At 39.1% G+C, this 18,599-nt stretch overlaps 1 protein-coding gene across 1 annotated transcript in view; it reads left to right on the top strand.

Moving 5' to 3' along the window:
* Positions 1-18,379, top strand: part of pcsk2 (proprotein convertase subtilisin/kexin type 2) — a 29,497-nt gene extending 11,118 nt beyond the window's left edge. The window contains exons 6-12 of the mRNA XM_004551589.3: positions 4,748-4,824; positions 5,766-5,854; positions 6,417-6,592; positions 9,662-9,877; positions 11,448-11,548; positions 12,882-13,109; positions 17,078-18,379. Of these exons, the coding sequence (XP_004551646.3) occupies positions 4,748-4,824; positions 5,766-5,854; positions 6,417-6,592; positions 9,662-9,877; positions 11,448-11,548; positions 12,882-13,109; positions 17,078-17,567 (1,377 nt within the window). The 3' untranslated portion in view covers positions 17,568-18,379. The remainder of the gene's footprint in view (positions 1-4,747; positions 4,825-5,765; positions 5,855-6,416; positions 6,593-9,661; positions 9,878-11,447; positions 11,549-12,881; positions 13,110-17,077) is intronic.
* Positions 18,380-18,599: the final 220 nt, after the last annotated feature.

The raw sequence follows: 18,599 nt of genomic DNA, 5'->3' as shown, positions 1-18,599 counted from the left end.
TGGCGTGCCATGAAACAACCAAGGCATTTTGAAGAAGCCAGTGTGTTTCAGGCTGATGAGATGGCATTTTAAAATACCACAGTGATGCCGCTTGTTAATTTAGTTTGTTACTTATATGGGCATGGATGCGTTTCTTTAGCTTTTGCTACTTCAAATCAAACGGCACACAAACACTCTTGTGCGTACACAAATGTTTTCATGTATCGCTAAATTATCAGATATGCAAAGATATGCCATGTATGAGATCTCTAACTTTTGTGTTTGATAACATTTAAGGATAATTTAATTATTTACAATTATTATGGTGTTTCTAGGGGTGTGACCTTAGCACCAAAAAGGTTGAAATCTGCATAAGACTGTAAACAGATTAAGACACTAATAGTATTTTGAGACATACGGGTTGAAATGTGAGCGGATTTCAAACTGTGCTGATTCATGGACATATTCTAGATTTTTATTAAATGAAAATGTAATTACTGGCTGATTTCAGTGACCACTACAGATTGCTGTGTATGGTTGTCAGAGCAATTTTCTTTCTTTTTTTTTTAGTCAAAAGTTGCATGAGCGATATGGCACAAGAAAGAGACTGCTTATTTATAGGGGCCATAGTTCTGAGACAAGTGCATGCAACTTGATCAATGGTGTTATTTGTTATTCGCTTTAGAGGATATAACATTTGTCTTTTCTCTTTTAAATTGAACTTTGTGAAAGGTTGTAATATTGAGTTTTAGGTCCTTTCTGAGGAATGTCATGTTGTTTTCTGTAATGGAGAGATGTCTTCACAAAGACTTTTTAAAAGATTTTAAAGGGAATTATGTGGCCTAAGATTATGTCCACTAAAACTGAGAATAGGCAGTGTAAACTCCCTGAAATTGGTTGGGACCTTGTACTATAGTTAAAGTGTTTTGCCAAGGGCTTCCAAGAAATCGTGCATTAACTTTCCTACATTATAAATTTGCTTATCAGCACTAGTGGCCTGTTGAAATCTGTCCTGATAACATGATAAATGGTTCTGGGAGAGATACATAAGAAAGTTTTGTCTGAGTTTCCCCCTTCATCACCAACATACCTCAGGAAATAAAACAAATTTTAACTACTTAGAGCAATTTCTCAGGGGTCCCACTAATATGTCGTATTACACTGACTTGGTCCAGTCATTCCCATGTTGGGCCGGACAAAACAACATGATTTGTAAAATAAGGAGAGGGTTAGATTAACATCTTTAAGCTCTTCTTAAATGTTTTCAGTATTTTCAGTACTTTTACCACTTCAGGTTAAAAAGTTAAAAGTAGTGTTTAAATAAAGCCATAGTAAAATTTAAAGGTGAAATATCTCTTTGACAGGATATCTTAAAAAGGCTTAGTGTAAATGTGACAAGAGCCCTGCCCGGATACATCTTCTCCTTTTGGCCCGATAAGCCAAAAAGCTGACAGAAATATGGAGTAAACGAAGTTGTACAGTTGTACAGTTGCACAACCTTACTTTGCAGCTGTCAATTGAGTGAATGAGCTGTTAACTCGTGTGATCTAATTCTTACTATAGCTGACTCTAGAAAAAAAAAATACTTGCCTCACTACCACATGAGCATGGATGGATGACAAGTTTGCTTCATTGTTCACTTAAGTACCATAAGCTCATGTGACAGTGAACAGCTAGTGGTTGCTGGGGAAAGCTGACGAGGCTGAGGCTCGGCAGAATCCATTATTCCGACTGTTGCTGTGCACAGGACAGCAGAGAAAGAGTAGAGCCTGATTGATAGCAGAAGAAGAGCTTGAGAAGCACAGAAAGTCATTCATCGACAGGCTTGGTGTCATTTATTACTAGGGCTCAGGACTTTTCACTTCATTTAATAAAAGACAACAAGGACACACTTCTGCGTCTGACGTGGACTCAAAATCTATTAGGGAACGGCATGTTCTAGTTTCAAATGTTTCTGCTCTGAGTATTAACATTTAAAGACAAAACTTTAGATTTCTAACTTTGCTTTTGTTGAGCCATATGTTATATGTAATTTTTGTGTGGCATCATACCTACTTAGAGCACGAAAAGAGGAAACCAAATGTCACAAATACTTTAGGTAACTTTCACCTTTCTGTTTATTACCCCTTCTCTTTAAACAATTACATAGTTATGAAGTGATCTCCATCACGTAACCCTAGTGGCTCTAAGTATTTGTACTGTCCTCTAGTTGTCTGCTCCACATTGTGATAATTACAGTGTTTCTCCATTGGGTCACTAAGCTATTGTCGTTTTTCTTCTTCCATTGTTGCTGACTGAGTCATCTCCTCCAAATGCCAGCCTACACAGCTCACAATCTGCAGCATGGAAACAGCCTCCAAGAATGATCTGATGTATTTGGGTCTGTAGCTAATGAACAGTGCTGTGTTTTCTCCGTGACCACACAAAGCGGCATGTTATAGGGACTAAATACACAGCTCAAAACAGGATGCACTCCAAGTGACAAGAGTGACAAGTAAAGGAGAGACTTCACCTGCTGCAATAAGTCAATAGGTCATTTTGTATTAAAGTAAGAACAAGTGTAGTGTTTACCCGAGGATGTCTTACTGTGTGTGAATATCTTCCAGACATGGTTATTCTGATAATTCTGTTGACTGGGTTACTATCTGTCAGCGGATGTGTGTCTGTCTCCTGCATTTTCTTTCTCTTGCTTTTCCGTTGCTGTTTGCTCTGATCATATTACTTTTGGCCATGTGGAATTAAATGTTGGCAGTGATTTGGCCATTACTTTCTCAGTTTGAAATCCCCACTGTGACCACACATTACTTTAGTATTGCCGCAGATTAAATATTGGTAGTTAAGTGTTGCATGAAGGTGTTCAAATGAGTTTTAATGTATAAACCATACTGTAAGTTTATTAGGATAAGCTAGCTAAATCTAATACAGTCGAATACAATTCTGCACTACAATAAATCATGTCTTTATGAAGGTTAGACAATAATGTTCAATGCTGATGTAAGCTTTTCTATGCTGCTCTAAGGTATTGTGCAAAAGTCTCGAGCCGCCACTCATTTCTTTATATTTTGCTTCCAAAGAACCAGGCCAGACTTTTTAAAGTGATCTAGGCCAACAATTCTCCAGGCTTTCTAAAGGTCTTTCAGTGTTTTTCTTTGGACATTGACTGCTTCTTTACTGAGTCTTATCTTTTTAATTTCAGAGGAATTGTTTTTTTTTGTTTATTTGTTTTAGCCACTTAGCACTGACCTATCAATCTTTCAAACATAAAAAGGCATATATCTTAAAGGATGAATCAGTATTGTCTAGATAACATTTGTTCTATGGTGACAACTTGGCAAAGAACCAATTTGTTCCAATTTTCTTAGCTGAATCTGTGAAAAATGTCAAAGATAACACAGTTTGACTTGCATGAAATATTTTTTTTTCAGTAAGGTGAAAAAAAATAGCTATTAAATGAAAACCTAGGCAAGTCTTGGCATAGTGTGCAGTGTGTCCTTAAGAAGAATTGAAGAAACTGGACAAGCGGAGGACAAAAGAGGAAGTACTAGGCTTAAAAAACTACTACAGTTGAACAGTATTTGAAAGTCATGTACTCAAAAATAGGAAAACAAACAAAAGACCTGCCAGAAGACCTGAGAGATGCATCTGTCATTTCAGTTGATTCATCGACTTTTTTCTGAAGTCTTAACAGAAATGGTCTCAATAAAAGTGTGGCTGTCAAGGACTGAGTCATTCTTCAGGTAGGGAAACAGGTTGAGGTATGCCAAATTACACAAGAACTGGCAGGTATGAACTGAATGATAAATCCATCTTTGATTCAAATATCAGTATGTATGAAAGAGGTCAGGTAAAACAGTGAGAGTTGAAGTCATCTGTGAAACATAGTGGTGGGTCTGGTATAGTTTAAGGTGGCATTTCAGGCACTGGTGTTGGAAATCTTTTCACAATTGTGGAAATTATGATCACGGAAAAGTATTTTGGTCCAACACACCATGCTGTAGCATGTCTGGAAATACTCTAATTGGCAATGACTGCATTGTTCAGCATGGCAATGAGGTCAAATATAAAAGCATGAAAAACACATAATGGACACTATCATTCATGGACTGGCCTCCCCAGAGCCTGGACCTCAGCATTGTAGCAGTGTGATCATCTTGACACGCAATGGAGGAAAACTCAACCAACACAAAAAGAAAAGCTTTGAATGCCCTTCAAGAAACTCAGAGAGTTATTTCTGAAGACAACTTTAAAGAATTCCCAGAAAACCTAAGAGAGTTCAAGCTGTGTAAATAAAGGTGGTCAGACCAAATAATGACTATTGTCTTATATATTCTGTTTTCATGTATGATTGCAAATGCTCCAAAAGACTACTTCACCTATTTTCTATTTTCCATGCAACATATAAAGGAATGTGCAAAGAAATTGTTTTTTTTGTTTTGTTTTGTTTTTTAACAAAAACAATATCAGACTAGATGTAGCCTGCCTTCACTGCTGCTTCATGCTGTAGTTTTGGCAAAAAAAAGTGAATGAAAACATTTCTAAAAATGCCTAAATCTTCCCTGAGCTGCAGGTTGGGTGGCTAGATTTACCTGATTAGCTTCCGCACTAGCAAGCTTAGAATTCAAAATCACCCCTGACCGGTGCATAAGGATGACAGAACAGACTGTGATAAGGTCAGCACTTGACTGTGAAATGCTCTGCCCTGTCGTCTCTCCTGCTGTTTTTCTGTCTCTATGTTGTTTTCGTAAATGCATCCATTCGGTCCTTTCAGAATGCCGATGCCAGCTATGACTTCAGCAGCAATGACCCGTTCCCATTTCCGCGCTACACAGATGACTGGTTTAACAGGTAAAGCTCGCCCAGACATTGCCTATTTCTATATACACATACTCAGTGTGTTTTTGTGTGCACGTGTGTGCTCTCCCTAGAGTCTGGCAGCTCTCTTCTATTGATTTTCTCTCCACATAGTTCCATTAAGACATAATGGTGTGGTATAAACAGAGCTGTTGTCCAACACAAGAGAATAGAAAACACAATGGCTATTTTTAGCTTCTCACTTGGAGGAGATAAGGTGGATAAAGGCGGACAACCACAAGTCTAGTCTCCTCTCAGGGACAAGTGTTCATGGTGGTGACCTTCTGTCTGATAACGTCTTATCTGCCTCCCAATCACACCAGGGGATCCACTACCACTACAACACATATGGAGCAAAGGAGCAAAGAGAACTATATTCTTTCTCTATCTCTCCTTCTGTACCTCCATCTGCTCAGCTATATCTACATATGTGCAAGTGTCTGTTACATAGAGAAGTGGGTATTTGGGTCTGGTACTGAAGCAGTTGCTGACTGCCGGGCAATACTTGCTGGTTAATCGGCTGGTTGTTATAAATAGCTGCCTGTCTGTAGCAAAGCATGCTGGGAAAGAAGGGTTGACTGCAGTGTCCCTGTGGGGAGTAACGGGATGGAGACATAGACACGCATCACATGACGAACACAAAACGCTGATATGTGCAGTCGTACTCAGACTCATATAAATGCTCTGAAAATGGATGGAAATGTTGCTTTTCCTCAGGCAGATCCATTCTGTTAATTATAATAGATTTATGGCTAAATCTACCCATGCTGTTATCAATATCCTCATTCTAGACACACACAAAGGCAACAATGACAAGGGGTACAATGAATGTGTGAATGCTTAGCTCAGACCTAAACCACAATATATCATTTTCAAATGTATGTAAATGAATGCAAATCATTTTAAGCGCTTTCTTTGCTTTCCGCTGTCACAAGTCACGGCACAAGATGTGCTGGAGAGGTTTCTGCGGCAGCCAACAACAACATCTGTGGTGTGGGAGTCGCCTATAACTCCAAGGTGGCAGGTGTGTGTTATAATAAGCTTGCAGTTTCAACAGAGGAATAACAATGAGGGGACAGCAATGTTAAACACGATGATGGTGATGTGGTGAAAGCTGGGAGGGTGATTCAGCAAGGGAGATACTAAATGCTTCACCTATAAAATATACTGTAGGGCATTATGGAAGAGTAGAGTTACATTGCTGAAACATGTTAAAATGGTATTTCTCTACTCACAGAAGTAGGAAGATTTAGATTCAACTGAAAAACAGGACAAGAGTCCAGTTTTTGTTTCATTTTGATTTTGATTTTGATTTTTTCGCTTTTTGAGTAACAAATTAGAAATAAGAAAATCAGTACTGACAGCTTGATTTATGTTCTGCTACAAAGCTAACATAAAGATTTGCTTTAAACATTGTTTAGGGTTTACATGCATGAATGCATCATACTTTTTGCACACTATGGATATGCAAAACCTATGCTTTCTTTAATTAGCAAGTAAATTAGTAACTTATACTTACTTTTTGGTATCAACTTGACGGCATCTGTTTGTACCACAAAACTGGAGTCAGACTTTTACTCTTTCAGGTATCAGAATGCTGGACCAGCCATTTATGACTGACATCATTGAGGCATCATCCATCAGTCACATGCCCCAGATTATTGACATCTACAGTGCTAGCTGGGGACCAACTGATGATGGCAAGACAGTGGATGGACCCAGAGAGCTCACATTGCAGGCTATGGCAGACGGCGTGAACAAGGTAAAGGCGCACCTTCACCTTGTGCTGTGAGCTTTAACCTGTGATGGAAATTTATCTTTAAATCTCTTGAATGAAATCTTCATTTTTTTAGTGCCGCCCCCTGTGAAGGTTTTACTCACCCTTGAAGTGGCACTAACAAGTACACAGGGTCTTTTATTACACCAGCTGTAGGGTTTTGAGAAATTGAGTAAAGTCACCTGTTCAAAACTGTAAATGGGTTGTGGTTACCATAAGATTTTCTTTTCATTTTGTTTTTAATTTAATGTTTCAATTAGTTTCTAGAGTATGATTTCATATTCTTTTTATTGTGTTTAGTTTTATTACATTTTCTTTTTTATTACTATTCTTCTAGAATGAGGTGATTTGTCAGGTGCTTATGTTTTACATGTTCATAAGAGACATTAGAATACAAATATATTTAATTACCTTTAATTGACTCACTATCATGTAGGTAGTCTAAAGACTCAATACACACCTTGTTCAACAAAATGCTGTATGATTTGTTTTTGTTTTATCTCAGATTTGTGAGTGCACTTATTTCTGTTTTTAAGTTTAATATTTATTTTATTTCCATTAATTAAAATGTTTAGCGTTTAGTTTTTAATCTAGTTTTAGTCAAAGTCAAAGCATTTGCATGTACGTAACAATTCCAATTACTCTCAAATATACTTTGTGTTTTGTGCCAGTTATCAAATGTAGGCAAATGTAGTTAAACAAGTGCAACTGTGGACAATCTATCGCTCAACTTTAATATGACAGCATTGTACTTATGAGCATTTTAGCAAAGCTTAAAGCATGTAGATTACAATGCAGACTCATAGAGGCCTCACACTCTTTGTCATGTTTTGCTTGAGTGATGCTCATGAGCCAAATTACTCTTTGCGGATGGTGAGGCACAAGTAACTACTATACTAACGCAAAGATGAAAAGGTGATACCTTCAGGGTACCATGCGCTCTACAGTACACTGATGCTGAACTACAGCCAGTGTAGATCAGTGTAGATTTTTTCACTCATCCAAGTGACTTCTTCAGTCTCAGCTGACTGCAGATTTCTCCAACCCTTATGAACAGCACATTTGCATAGTGACTGAAACTAAGACCTCTGACTAACAATGGGCCGTGTGGTCAGTTTCCTGATTATTAATATACAAACTGTCAACGACCATTGATCAGTGGCCATGAGTACCATTCACACAAAGTTGGGGAATGGCTGCAATCAAAGCATTGGAAGATGGTGAAAGATGAACCCTTCGGCCCCCTAAAGGGATGGTCTTCCCTCCTTGACTCAAACCAGCATTCCTCCCTGTCCAGGATGCCTTTCTCCAGTTAAACATAATCACCTTTCTGGGATTTCCTTACTGGATGACTGAGCATGCATGAACACACTCCATATTCACTTCCTAGAGACTTACTCTAACCTAACATCTACTACTAACCATTACTCTGACCTTGAAAATAAAAAATTTTTCAATTTAGGGCCAGACAACATCAGCAGTGTCTGGACCAAACACACACACAAACACTCACACAGCTGTCATGCTAGTAGTGCCACTGCCAGTTGCTTGCCTGATTAATCATCATGTAGCCAGGTGTGGGTTGGTCTGAAATGACCCTGTCGTAGGCAGGGTAGGTGAGCGGGAGCAAAGCTCACTGTAATGTCTGATCATGTAAACACAACTAATCAAGCAGCCACTCTGCGATCTGCCACTTAGATTCTAATGATCACTTATGTAAGCTATTGTGTAGGCCGAACATGATGTGCATTGTGCACAAAGGGAAACATTTAAAATTAAGAAGCACATTATTTCATATTAACAGCTGAATAAGGCAGCATGGCTTTAATGGAATTAAATACACTGGGTGCTGTTCCAAATGAAAGCACTTTGTTTGGATAGTGCAGGAGACAGATTGCAGAAGGCCTAAAGCACATAGGTGTGCTCAACAACACTCAAACCTCTTTTTGCATTTCAAGTAAAAAGAGATAAATAAGCATCATGAAAGGTAGGACATGGCACTCCTCCTCCACTTGATCCTTTGTTCTGTGGGGAAATGGTCGGCCTTTTGTAGAACAGGTGCAGCATTTGGTGAGGAGGATGCTCTCTGCGTGGAGCCACAGTCAGTTGTTTCATGTTTCAAGGCACTCTATCGGTAACAAAGATGTCATTTTACTGTGTTTAAATTTGCAGAATGAGGTGTAGAAAAAAAGACAAAAAAAATGCTGTCATTTTACCTTCCTCGACTGTAGCAATGCCAATTTACATGCTGTAATGGAAAAATAAGAGACAGGACAAAACAGGCTTGTGTGCCTGTGTGAGTTGCCAGTTCTGGTACACAATAGAAATTTCACTGAATTCTTTTGAGTGCTTTCTTTTTTCTTGTTGCTATCATTTGTGCAATCACAAAGTTTTTCATCAATAGCATTGTGTCTTTTTTAATATTACGACCTTCTGATGAGATCTGCCTGCTTTGCATGCTTACAGGCACAGAATATCACAATAAAATTTATTTAGCTCTAGAAATCAATTTATTTTAATACCAGTGGGCTGGACAGCGTGGGCCAGTGGAGTTTATGTGTTTTGCTTAAATGCTATCCTCTGTGTCGATCCTTTAATAATGTAAGATTGTTCATTGACTCCCTGCCAGTTTTCCCCAGATCCTTCTTTCTACTTCACGAAATAATAAAGAAGACAAATAATTAAACAAATTAAAAAAAAAACACCTGCCAAAAGACAGCAGAGTTTTGCCAGCTTTCAGTGGGCAGTGGGTGATTAAGCAGTTTCTTCTAAAGAGCATGCCCGAAGTGACTAAAAGAAATGATTCCAAATAGGAAACCACCACCTGTGACAAGGGAGGTCTGACTGGCCTGTTGTCAGTGAGTAATTGAGAAATATACACAGGAGTCCTGTTATTCAATCATTTAAAGTTCTAAGCAAAGTATCACGCATTGATATGCATCATAAACTCTCAGATTTCCAATTTTCATTTCACCCAAATGAATTCCAGCGAAAAAGACAAGAACTGTGACACACTTTCATTTCACTGGGATCATGATGATAATGTTGTTTTAGGGGCGCGGAGGGAAAGGCAGCATCTATGTCTGGGCCTCAGGAGATGGTGGTAGCTATGATGACTGTAACTGCGATGGTTATGCCTCAAGTATGTGGACAATCTCCATCAACTCTGCCATCAACGATGGGCGCACTGCTCTGTATGACGAGAGCTGCTCATCCACCCTGGCATCTACATTCAGTAATGGACGGAAGAGGAACCCAGAGGCTGGAGTGGTGAGTGTGCTTGTGTTTTATTTGATCTCAGTGTGCAACACAGTTCTGAAAGAAGAAACAACCTCAAATGTTTGCCGTAATGTCTATCAAATGTTTTGATAGTTCAGGGTCCCTGATCTTTTTCCATTCAAAGATGACTCAAGGCTTGTTTGTGATGTTAAATGCCTTTAAACGATGGCTCTTCTGATTCATAGATGGAACTGTAAATAGCTTTTCAATTCGCCCTGCAGTCAGAAGATACTATGAATGTAACTTATGAAGCTGTCAGTTTCTGATGGAAGGATTGCTCCTCATTGTGACGTACAGCCCAGCATTTAATTGCATAATGGATGTCTGTGTGTTTGTGTGAGTGTGTGTAAGTACAGCTGGCTCAAGCCTATCTGCACATTTACGTGAAGAACAAATACATGACATCTTGGGTTGTTTTAGGATAATCCCAGGATAATAATATATAATAATAATTGCTCTTCTGTCTTCGTATGCACATAAATTGATCAACATCCTATATAACATGCTTGTGAATGAAGCATGCAAAGGCAGCATAAGCGATTATGCAAATCACCTTTGGCTGTTGACAAAGTCATGGATCTTCCCAAGGGTTTCCCCTCTAATTAATGTCAGTCTGTTATCATTTCTAATTAAGCACAAATTAAAATTGAAATCACTGTTTATCCAGAGACATAAACATTTTCTCAATGTGTGTGCACAGCTATTCAGCCAAAGCACCCTGGTCATGCACATCTCTCTATGTCTTTTCATATTTGTGCAGAAACATAATAAAAAGGTTGTTTTGTATCTTGTGCACTCTCACTAACATAATTATAATATATGCAAAGACAATGAAAACACGTTAAATAAAGGATTTCATTGAAAATAGTATAAATACAACATGTCAAGTGCAAAAAATTGAATGCATGAATGTATATATTCTTTTAAAACTTTGTGCTTGTTTTTAATTTGATGCGAGCAATATGGTTCCAAATAGGACAACAGCATGTTTGCCCATGGCTTGCATCACGTGTCACTCTGTAAGTGGGAACCGAGGAGACCAGCCGTTGTAATTTTTCCCATTTTTGGCTTGACGTTTGCTTTTTAAATTTCGTAATGGCTCAGTAACAAGTCTGGAGTTGTGGCTTTCAGACGTCTTGCTAAGCACATGCACAACTGTGTCTATTTCAGACAAAATCACTGTTATTTCATACAATTTTTTTGTCCTTGTTCCCCGTGTCCACAACATTTATTTGTATTTCACAAAGTCCTTTAAAAAAATTCTGTACCGTATATGAAGAAATATTGGATTTTCTTTATGCATATTGAGTTATCTGATTTAATACAACAATTGTTATAACATATTACTGACTTACTATAATGAAATTTTGATTATAACGTTACATCTTTTTGCATATTTGCAACAATGGCAAAATCAACTACACAAAATAAAGATTAAAATTACTTTGATATATATAATTTTTTCACTTGTACTTGAAGAGTGCCTTCTAAAAACAAATTTAAACAATAAAAAATGTTGATTGATTCTACGTATAAAGTTGCCTTTTTGTGATTATTTTAGGCTACTACAGATCTGTACGGGAACTGCACACTGCGTCACTCGGGAACCTCAGCAGCAGCGCCAGAGGCAGCTGGTGTCTTTGCTCTGGCTCTTGAGGCTAAGTATGTACTCTACTGGTCCTTTCAAAGTGCTATAATAATTGCGATTATTGATTTAGACAGACTGTCTGTATAAAAACATAATTAGGTTTCCTTATTCAACTTCACTCTGCTGGAGAAAGTGATAATCACAAGGTATAATTTTAACCATTAGATCTGGACAATCTTCAGTTTGTTTTTAAGTACAACCTCGAGCTTTTGTGTATTTCTGAAGTAATGGCTTTAACGTCCTCTGTCTGTGTGCATCTAAACTCCTTGAGAGCACAAATAATCTCTCCACTTTTCACAGAGTTGCTTATTTATCACAACTGTGAAAAGGAAAAACTGCACTCACTCTAACGCCCACAGAGCACAGACTCAATGTATGTTTGTACCAACGGCACAAATAACCCTGGATCAATGCTCTTTATACCTTAGTGCAAGGCTAAAAGAAATTCAGTTCATTTTCTTTTAAGAGGTCTCAGTACTTTCCCATATATGTCAGATGATACCAAAAAAAACCAAACAAATAAAACAACACTTATTATCTTAGCTTGCTGAAAATATTTCTGTCTGGAGGCTAATCTTTGCAATCTATGGATTCCATTCTTGATGTGTCATACTAAATCTGTCAATCATGCCATTTACACTCCATTACAAGATATAATTCACTTTATGAGTTTCATTAGTTCTAAAGAAAAGGATCCTTGTGGATCAGAAAGTAATTGAAAACATTTACACTTAAGCAAACCCACCCACACATTATTATGAAACCTGGAGAATTACAGCTTCTATAATCCTCGAGGGGAGACGTTTCCTTTTCCCAGATGCTTCATTTCTCACGTTAAAGGGTGACAAGATTCTCTTGCCTTTAACTAACACCAGATAGTGAAGTTGAGTAAAGAAATGGTGTTTGCTTTGCACACACAATAATGATGTTGCTGTTGGGAGGAGCGGATGCTCACCCTGTCCGGCAGCAAATAACCCACGAGCCTTTTTACTGCCCAAACACACTTGAATCGTGCAGCAGCAGGAGTCAGTGAGTCAGCCAGAACAAAGCTGTCACTACACACAGCCAATATAATGGAGGGAGACACAGACAAAAGCAACCTTCTGCCTCCAAGCATAGACTCTATGATGTTTTAGATAATTGAATTAATTTTAGCAAACCCACGAATCAGAAATGTTTACAAATGTAACATTTGTTTTCTTTTGCTTTTACTACTTGTAACTAAGCTTTCCGTGTTTTTCTAGTTAGCCCTACCACAGCTAACCTACAATGCTGTCTCTTCTCTGTCACTCTTTTTTTCCCCCCCTTGCCTTTGTCATATGTGCACTCATGACTGTCAATCCACAGCCCTAACCTGACATGGAGAGACATGCAGCACCTGTCAGTCCTAACTTCTAAGAGAAACCAGCTCCATGACGAAGTTCACCAGTGGCGAAGGAATGGCGTGGGACTCGAGTTCAATCACCTTTTCGGCTATGGCGTGCTGGATGCTGGTGGCATGGTGAAAATGGCAAAGGAATGGAAAACTGTGCCTGAGCGTTTTCATTGTGTAGCTGGATCCATTCAGGAAGTCCAGTGAGTCACATTTCTACTTATTCTGCATTTTCTTGTGCCCCAAATGCTGCATATTACATATGTACGCTGTATAGTCCACGATCTCAAACTGCTTTTTTACCCAAAAGTTTAAAAGTGAAACCCTGCTGAGTGCAAAAGACACACTCAAATAATTACTGGGTAATCCCAGTATAGCCCAATTCAATAAAACATTGCAAAGGGAGTGTCTACTTCATGATGCTGTAATGTTTGGATTGGGTCATCAGTCTCTGCTGGTCTTGAACCTCTAAAAGATCAACATTGAATACCCTGGTAGAGGAGGAATTACATTTCTAAATTTCATCTTAAATTAAACATCTAAAGTGGTCATATAGATTTGAGCATTTTGTCTAGTGTTGTCTTGTTTTGATTGATAGTGACAGTTTTGCTAATTTTACTTCCCTGGGATGTTTGACCTTCATCGCGAAGAATAACGTATGTGCTCAGTTTACCAGATGACTAATTTATCTGTTAAAGGGAAGTGACTGAGTGCACATCATGAAGTCTGCACTTACCAGAAGGATTTTGTGTCAATACAACTACAGATAGGGGACAAAATAAAGGAAAAGCCTGCAATCGCCTACGGAGAAAGGTGATATGGTGGTTCTCTAAAGCCGTGAGGGTGAGGGGTAGGGGAACTGCTGGCATGGTTTGGGTCCAGATGTGTCATATGTGCGAAGCTTTCCTACAAATCAATACAAAGTTGCTATGGATGATAATTATATTTATCCTATGATGGAACACCTCTGTTCTGCTGGGAGTGGTCTCTTCCAGGATGTCAATACTCCAAACCATAGGATACAAGCAGTCACTGAATGTTTGAGTATGGCAATAATATGAAGTACACAGTGAACTATATCACAACCTAAGCGAGATTTTAACCTGATGTCTAAGGTAACGTTCTACTCCACCACCATTAAAACAACTGCTTTGGTCCTTGTCTCCAGGAGATTCCACGAGACCTTTAAAATTTTGTTGGTTTTCCTTTAATTTGCTAATGTTACCATTACTATTGTTGTTTCCCAGTGTGCACTCACAAGAAATCTATGTCTACAAAATGTCTGGGGAGCATCTTTAGCAACAGAATTACTAAAGCACAGAAGGGAATATGTAACATGCTTAAAACTGCATGCCTGTTACAAGTAACCTTTATGAGTCATATGTCTGAGTGCGTAATCAAGTTGTGGCTACATCAGGAGTTGGCGGGAAGGAGGCAATATAGTTTTTTGGATGGGATTCCTTTAAAATGACTATATCATTCTAAGCATGATGCATTTCTCACATGAAATAATGTTAACTACATCAGTTCGAGCTCTGGCAGCTTCAGTCTCTGCCCTCATATTTCACAGATGCAGCTGTAGTTAATGCATCCTCCCTCTCGTCTTATCCTCACTACATTAGTACATTACCTTTCCCTGTATTTTGTCCATCTACAGCCTTGCTTTCACTTCACTGTGCTTCCAATCTCCATCTCTGTCTTAATTCCTTCCTCTGATTCCCCTGTCCCCACCACTGCACCAGTCACAAGGGTTCTGGTATCCATTCATCTGTCATATCGTAAGGCTTTGAGCTTAAGTGTGCGATGCCTGGTGGTTTCCTCCATCCCTCTTATTTGCTCTAATTAGAGCAACACAAGTAGGCTTGGAGTTCCCTGGAAATGCCATCAATCCTGGCGGAGGTGTACATTTGTGTAGATGTGTGTGACCTAAAGTAATGCTTTAACATGTATTGTGAAAGTGTCAGTGTGTGGGTGAAGATAAAAAGCTGAGTGAATGCAGTCCGTCTTTGTATTTTCTTCCACCATCAACACCCACAGTACCTTATTTCGGTCTCTAATCAGAGCTTCACAGACGATTCAGTCACGACAACATGGTGTGAAAATGTTCCTTTGTGTGCTTGTGTGTGTCTGTGTGTCTGTGTGTCCCTCCCCTGAGTTCAGTGACAGATAAAAAAAAAGAGCATGGTACAGCTTTTATTGCATCCCTGGAGAGACCACATGCAAATGGTGGAAAGAACCTGCTCTCTTATACAGAGTGCTGGTGACTTTACACTGCCATTATTATCTGGATATTTAAGCTTCCAGTGCAAAAAACAAAACAAAACCCCCAAACAAAAAATAACCTATTTTTTACACAGAGATGAAAAAGGTTTTCATATCTCAGGGAAAAATGAGTAGCGGGTGATGTTCATAGGTAAGAAGCTCCAAAAGAAACCTCTCTCTTCTTTTGAGTGGTGTATTGAAAGCTATACTGGCTGTGCCATATTTTTCATCAGTTCACTGTTTCCAAAGCAGCACTGCAGGGTTTTTGCTGCCTCTATTGTGGTAGAGCTATAATTACAACAAGCCCACCTCTGATGATATTGTATCAGCGGAGAAAAGCAATAAACACTAACATCGCCATTCTAGCAAACACACTCTCAGCACTGATCTGATAGCTGCTCGGGCTCGCTGCAGCTTACTTTGCTGGAGGAGAACTTCTCATTATCAGTGGAGCTGGAACACAGTGCCACGCTGTGTGGCAGGTTTGTTTTTAATCTCCACTGGTCCTGCCCTTCAGAGGCATCTCTGTCCCTGCTCCACGGCCGACTGCTGTAATTATTCTTGCATGTTAACTGATAGGCACAATGCAGCTGCTGCATACAAGATCCCCTTTTTAGGTTCATATGCACACGCTGTAATAAAAAAAATAAATCACGAGTTAACTCCCCAAGAATAATGCTTTTAAAAATGAAGATGCCAAGAAAAGCTGTTGTAGTACATCCAGACATTAACTACATGTTTTTAAAGAAGTGTTTCTTCTTTACAGTATGGGCTTTTTACATATAACACTTCTAATGTTGATGGAGAAAAAACAAAGCTCTTATATTTGGCTATGTCAAATTTCTTATCACAGGGTGTAACTTGTTGTGCAGTACTGCGCTACGAGCTGTTCTGTTTTTCTGGGAATAGCAATTTACTTAATCAGCTCACCACTGCACTCACCTCGCTGTGCTCTGCATAGCGCCCTATTAATCATTTTTCAAACTGAATGCTGTTCCATGCGTCTCTCTCTCTCAGTTTCTGTGTTTCTTCTCTGCTTCCCTCTCTTCACCCCCTAAACCAGGCCCATTTCCCACTGCTGTGATGTGGCCTTAGCCTCTAATAATGTTATTAAGCCTCTTCACAGCCTTTGGCCACCACCCCTACCCTGCTGTGTTCCCACTCTTTCTTCCCATCACCCAGGGAATTATAAAAGTATGTCTTACCAACCAAAAAGCGACAACACTTGAGAAACCAGCTATCATAGCAAACAGCAAATCTCATGATGAGCCTAGAAATCAGTAGAAATTTTGATCATATGCAATAATAGACGTCTATTAGAATAAAAGCACTGTGTGAGACTTGTAGTAAAAAGGTGCTATGCAACTACCAGTCAATTTAGCAAATAGGGAACACCTGTGAAATTACTGAGTAAGAAGAAATTATGACATCTGTGCTCTAAATTTTGGAAAACAAGCTTTAGACTCATTTCAAACTGGTTACTTCTAGAATATCAAGTATGTGGTCTTTTAGTGTTGACCAAAGAGCATATTATTCTCACTGCAACAAAAAAAGTACAGAGTAAATTAATCAGACATGACAGTCATGAATGCTTTTGTGCAATGAGGGAACAAGAAAAAAAGGCGCTTCCTTTTTTTGCCAGGGTTGGCTGGTTCTATTGAAAAAATAGGTCAGGTGCTGTATTTACTGGAACATTAAAATAAGAGCAGGTAAAAGGTAACGGTTCTTTCACCTGTTCTCTCACGATTACATTCAGGGATTCCCAGTGCCATTGTCCAGGGCCATATAATACTTACTACACATACTACATGGTCTTGTTTCATCATTCTCTTTCATAGCTGTTATGTTACTTTGCTATGTTTCTCTAACATGTAGTTTTCATTTCTCCAATCTGATTCTTCTTCCCCAGTAAAATCCAGTCTGGTAACAAGCTGGTGCTGGCCATAACCACTGAAGCCTGTCAGGGAAAGGACAACTTTGTCCGCTACCTGGAGCATGTTCAGACTGTAGTCACTGTCAATGCCAGCCGCCGTGGTGACCTCAACATCAACATGACCTCACCAATGGGCACAAAATCCATACTGTTGAGCCGAAGGCCCCGTGATGATGACTCCAAGGTGGGCTTTGACAAGTGGCCCTTCATGACCACGCATACCTGGGGAGAGGACCCCCGTGGGACCTGGGTCCTTGAGGTGGGCTTTCAGGGTGACGAGCCACAGCGAGGGGTCCTGAAGGAGTGGACTCTCATGCTGCACGGAACACAAAGTGCCCCTTATATAGACCAGATAGTACGTGATTATCAGTCCAAACTGGCCATGTCCAAAAAGGAGGAGCTGGAGGAGGAGCTGGATGAGGCTGTAGAGAGAAGTCTGAAGAGTTTGCTCAGTAAAAACAACTAGAATCCCATCTGCATGTTGCCAGCTCACCTATCACCTATCTTCCTTCTGCAGTCTCGCTCTGTCCTTCTCTAAAATTTCACTGCATCTCTTAAGTTCTCCTAAGTCCCTTGTTATCCTCCCTTTGGTCTACCTCCGTTCCTCTCCTGTCTCTGATTTTTGTTATCAGATGTTAAAATTAGCCCCTTCGATGAATGTTTCTTGTAATCCAGTCATGATAAAAGTGTAACCTTCAATAATCTATTCTATAGAGAGAAAACAAACTATATCACTTGGGTTTTTACACTCTACAGAACTGTACATAAAGCAAACACAAGCCACTCTTTCATGCTCTTGCTTTAACTGCCCTACACCTCTCTTCTGCCAAATGTTGTACAGTTTGTGACTGTAAATGATTTTCTGTGCCATTCTACTTAAAGTTTAATATCTTGCAAACAGAGCAGTGCTATTTCTTTCTGTTTATATTTTTGTGACATGCACTGTTTATATAAACATGGAAAGAATGTGTAATTCATTTTGCAGCCTGTAGTCATCAGTTCATATTTCATAATCTTTGATGGACTATAATAAATCTATTCAGCTGTTTATTAAAGCACTTGAGTGATTTGAAATACAGTGAATGCATGTAGAAAACCAGCCATTCTCGGTTACATGATGCTGCCTGTGCTCCACTAAAACTGGAGCACAGGCAGGATCACCGTGGGATAGCAGTCACCCTACTGTAAAACACATCAACAAGTGAAATCGTCTAATCTTTCCCAGGCTTCTTTCATTCTGTATTGTGCTGTTCAATAAACAGAATAACCCCCCTAAAAGGCTCCTTGCCTAGGTACTATAGACACTTCCTTTATTTATAGAAGCAAAATGTAGCACCAATAAATCACTGTCATATAAATTATTTACAGCCTATTGACTGTAAATATTTAAAACAAAGAGGCTTCACTCAGTAAATAAAGTGTTTTCTGGACATATGTTTTAGGATGTAAATAAGGATCGTCTAAAGAGAGCTAAAACACTTACTTTCCTACAAAACAA

Source organism: Maylandia zebra, linkage group LG13 (genome assembly GCF_041146795.1).
Source record: "Maylandia zebra isolate NMK-2024a linkage group LG13, Mzebra_GT3a, whole genome shotgun sequence".
Taxonomy (NCBI): Eukaryota; Metazoa; Chordata; class Actinopteri; order Cichliformes; family Cichlidae; genus Maylandia; species Maylandia zebra.
This window is presented reverse-complemented; position numbering and strand designations above follow the sequence as displayed.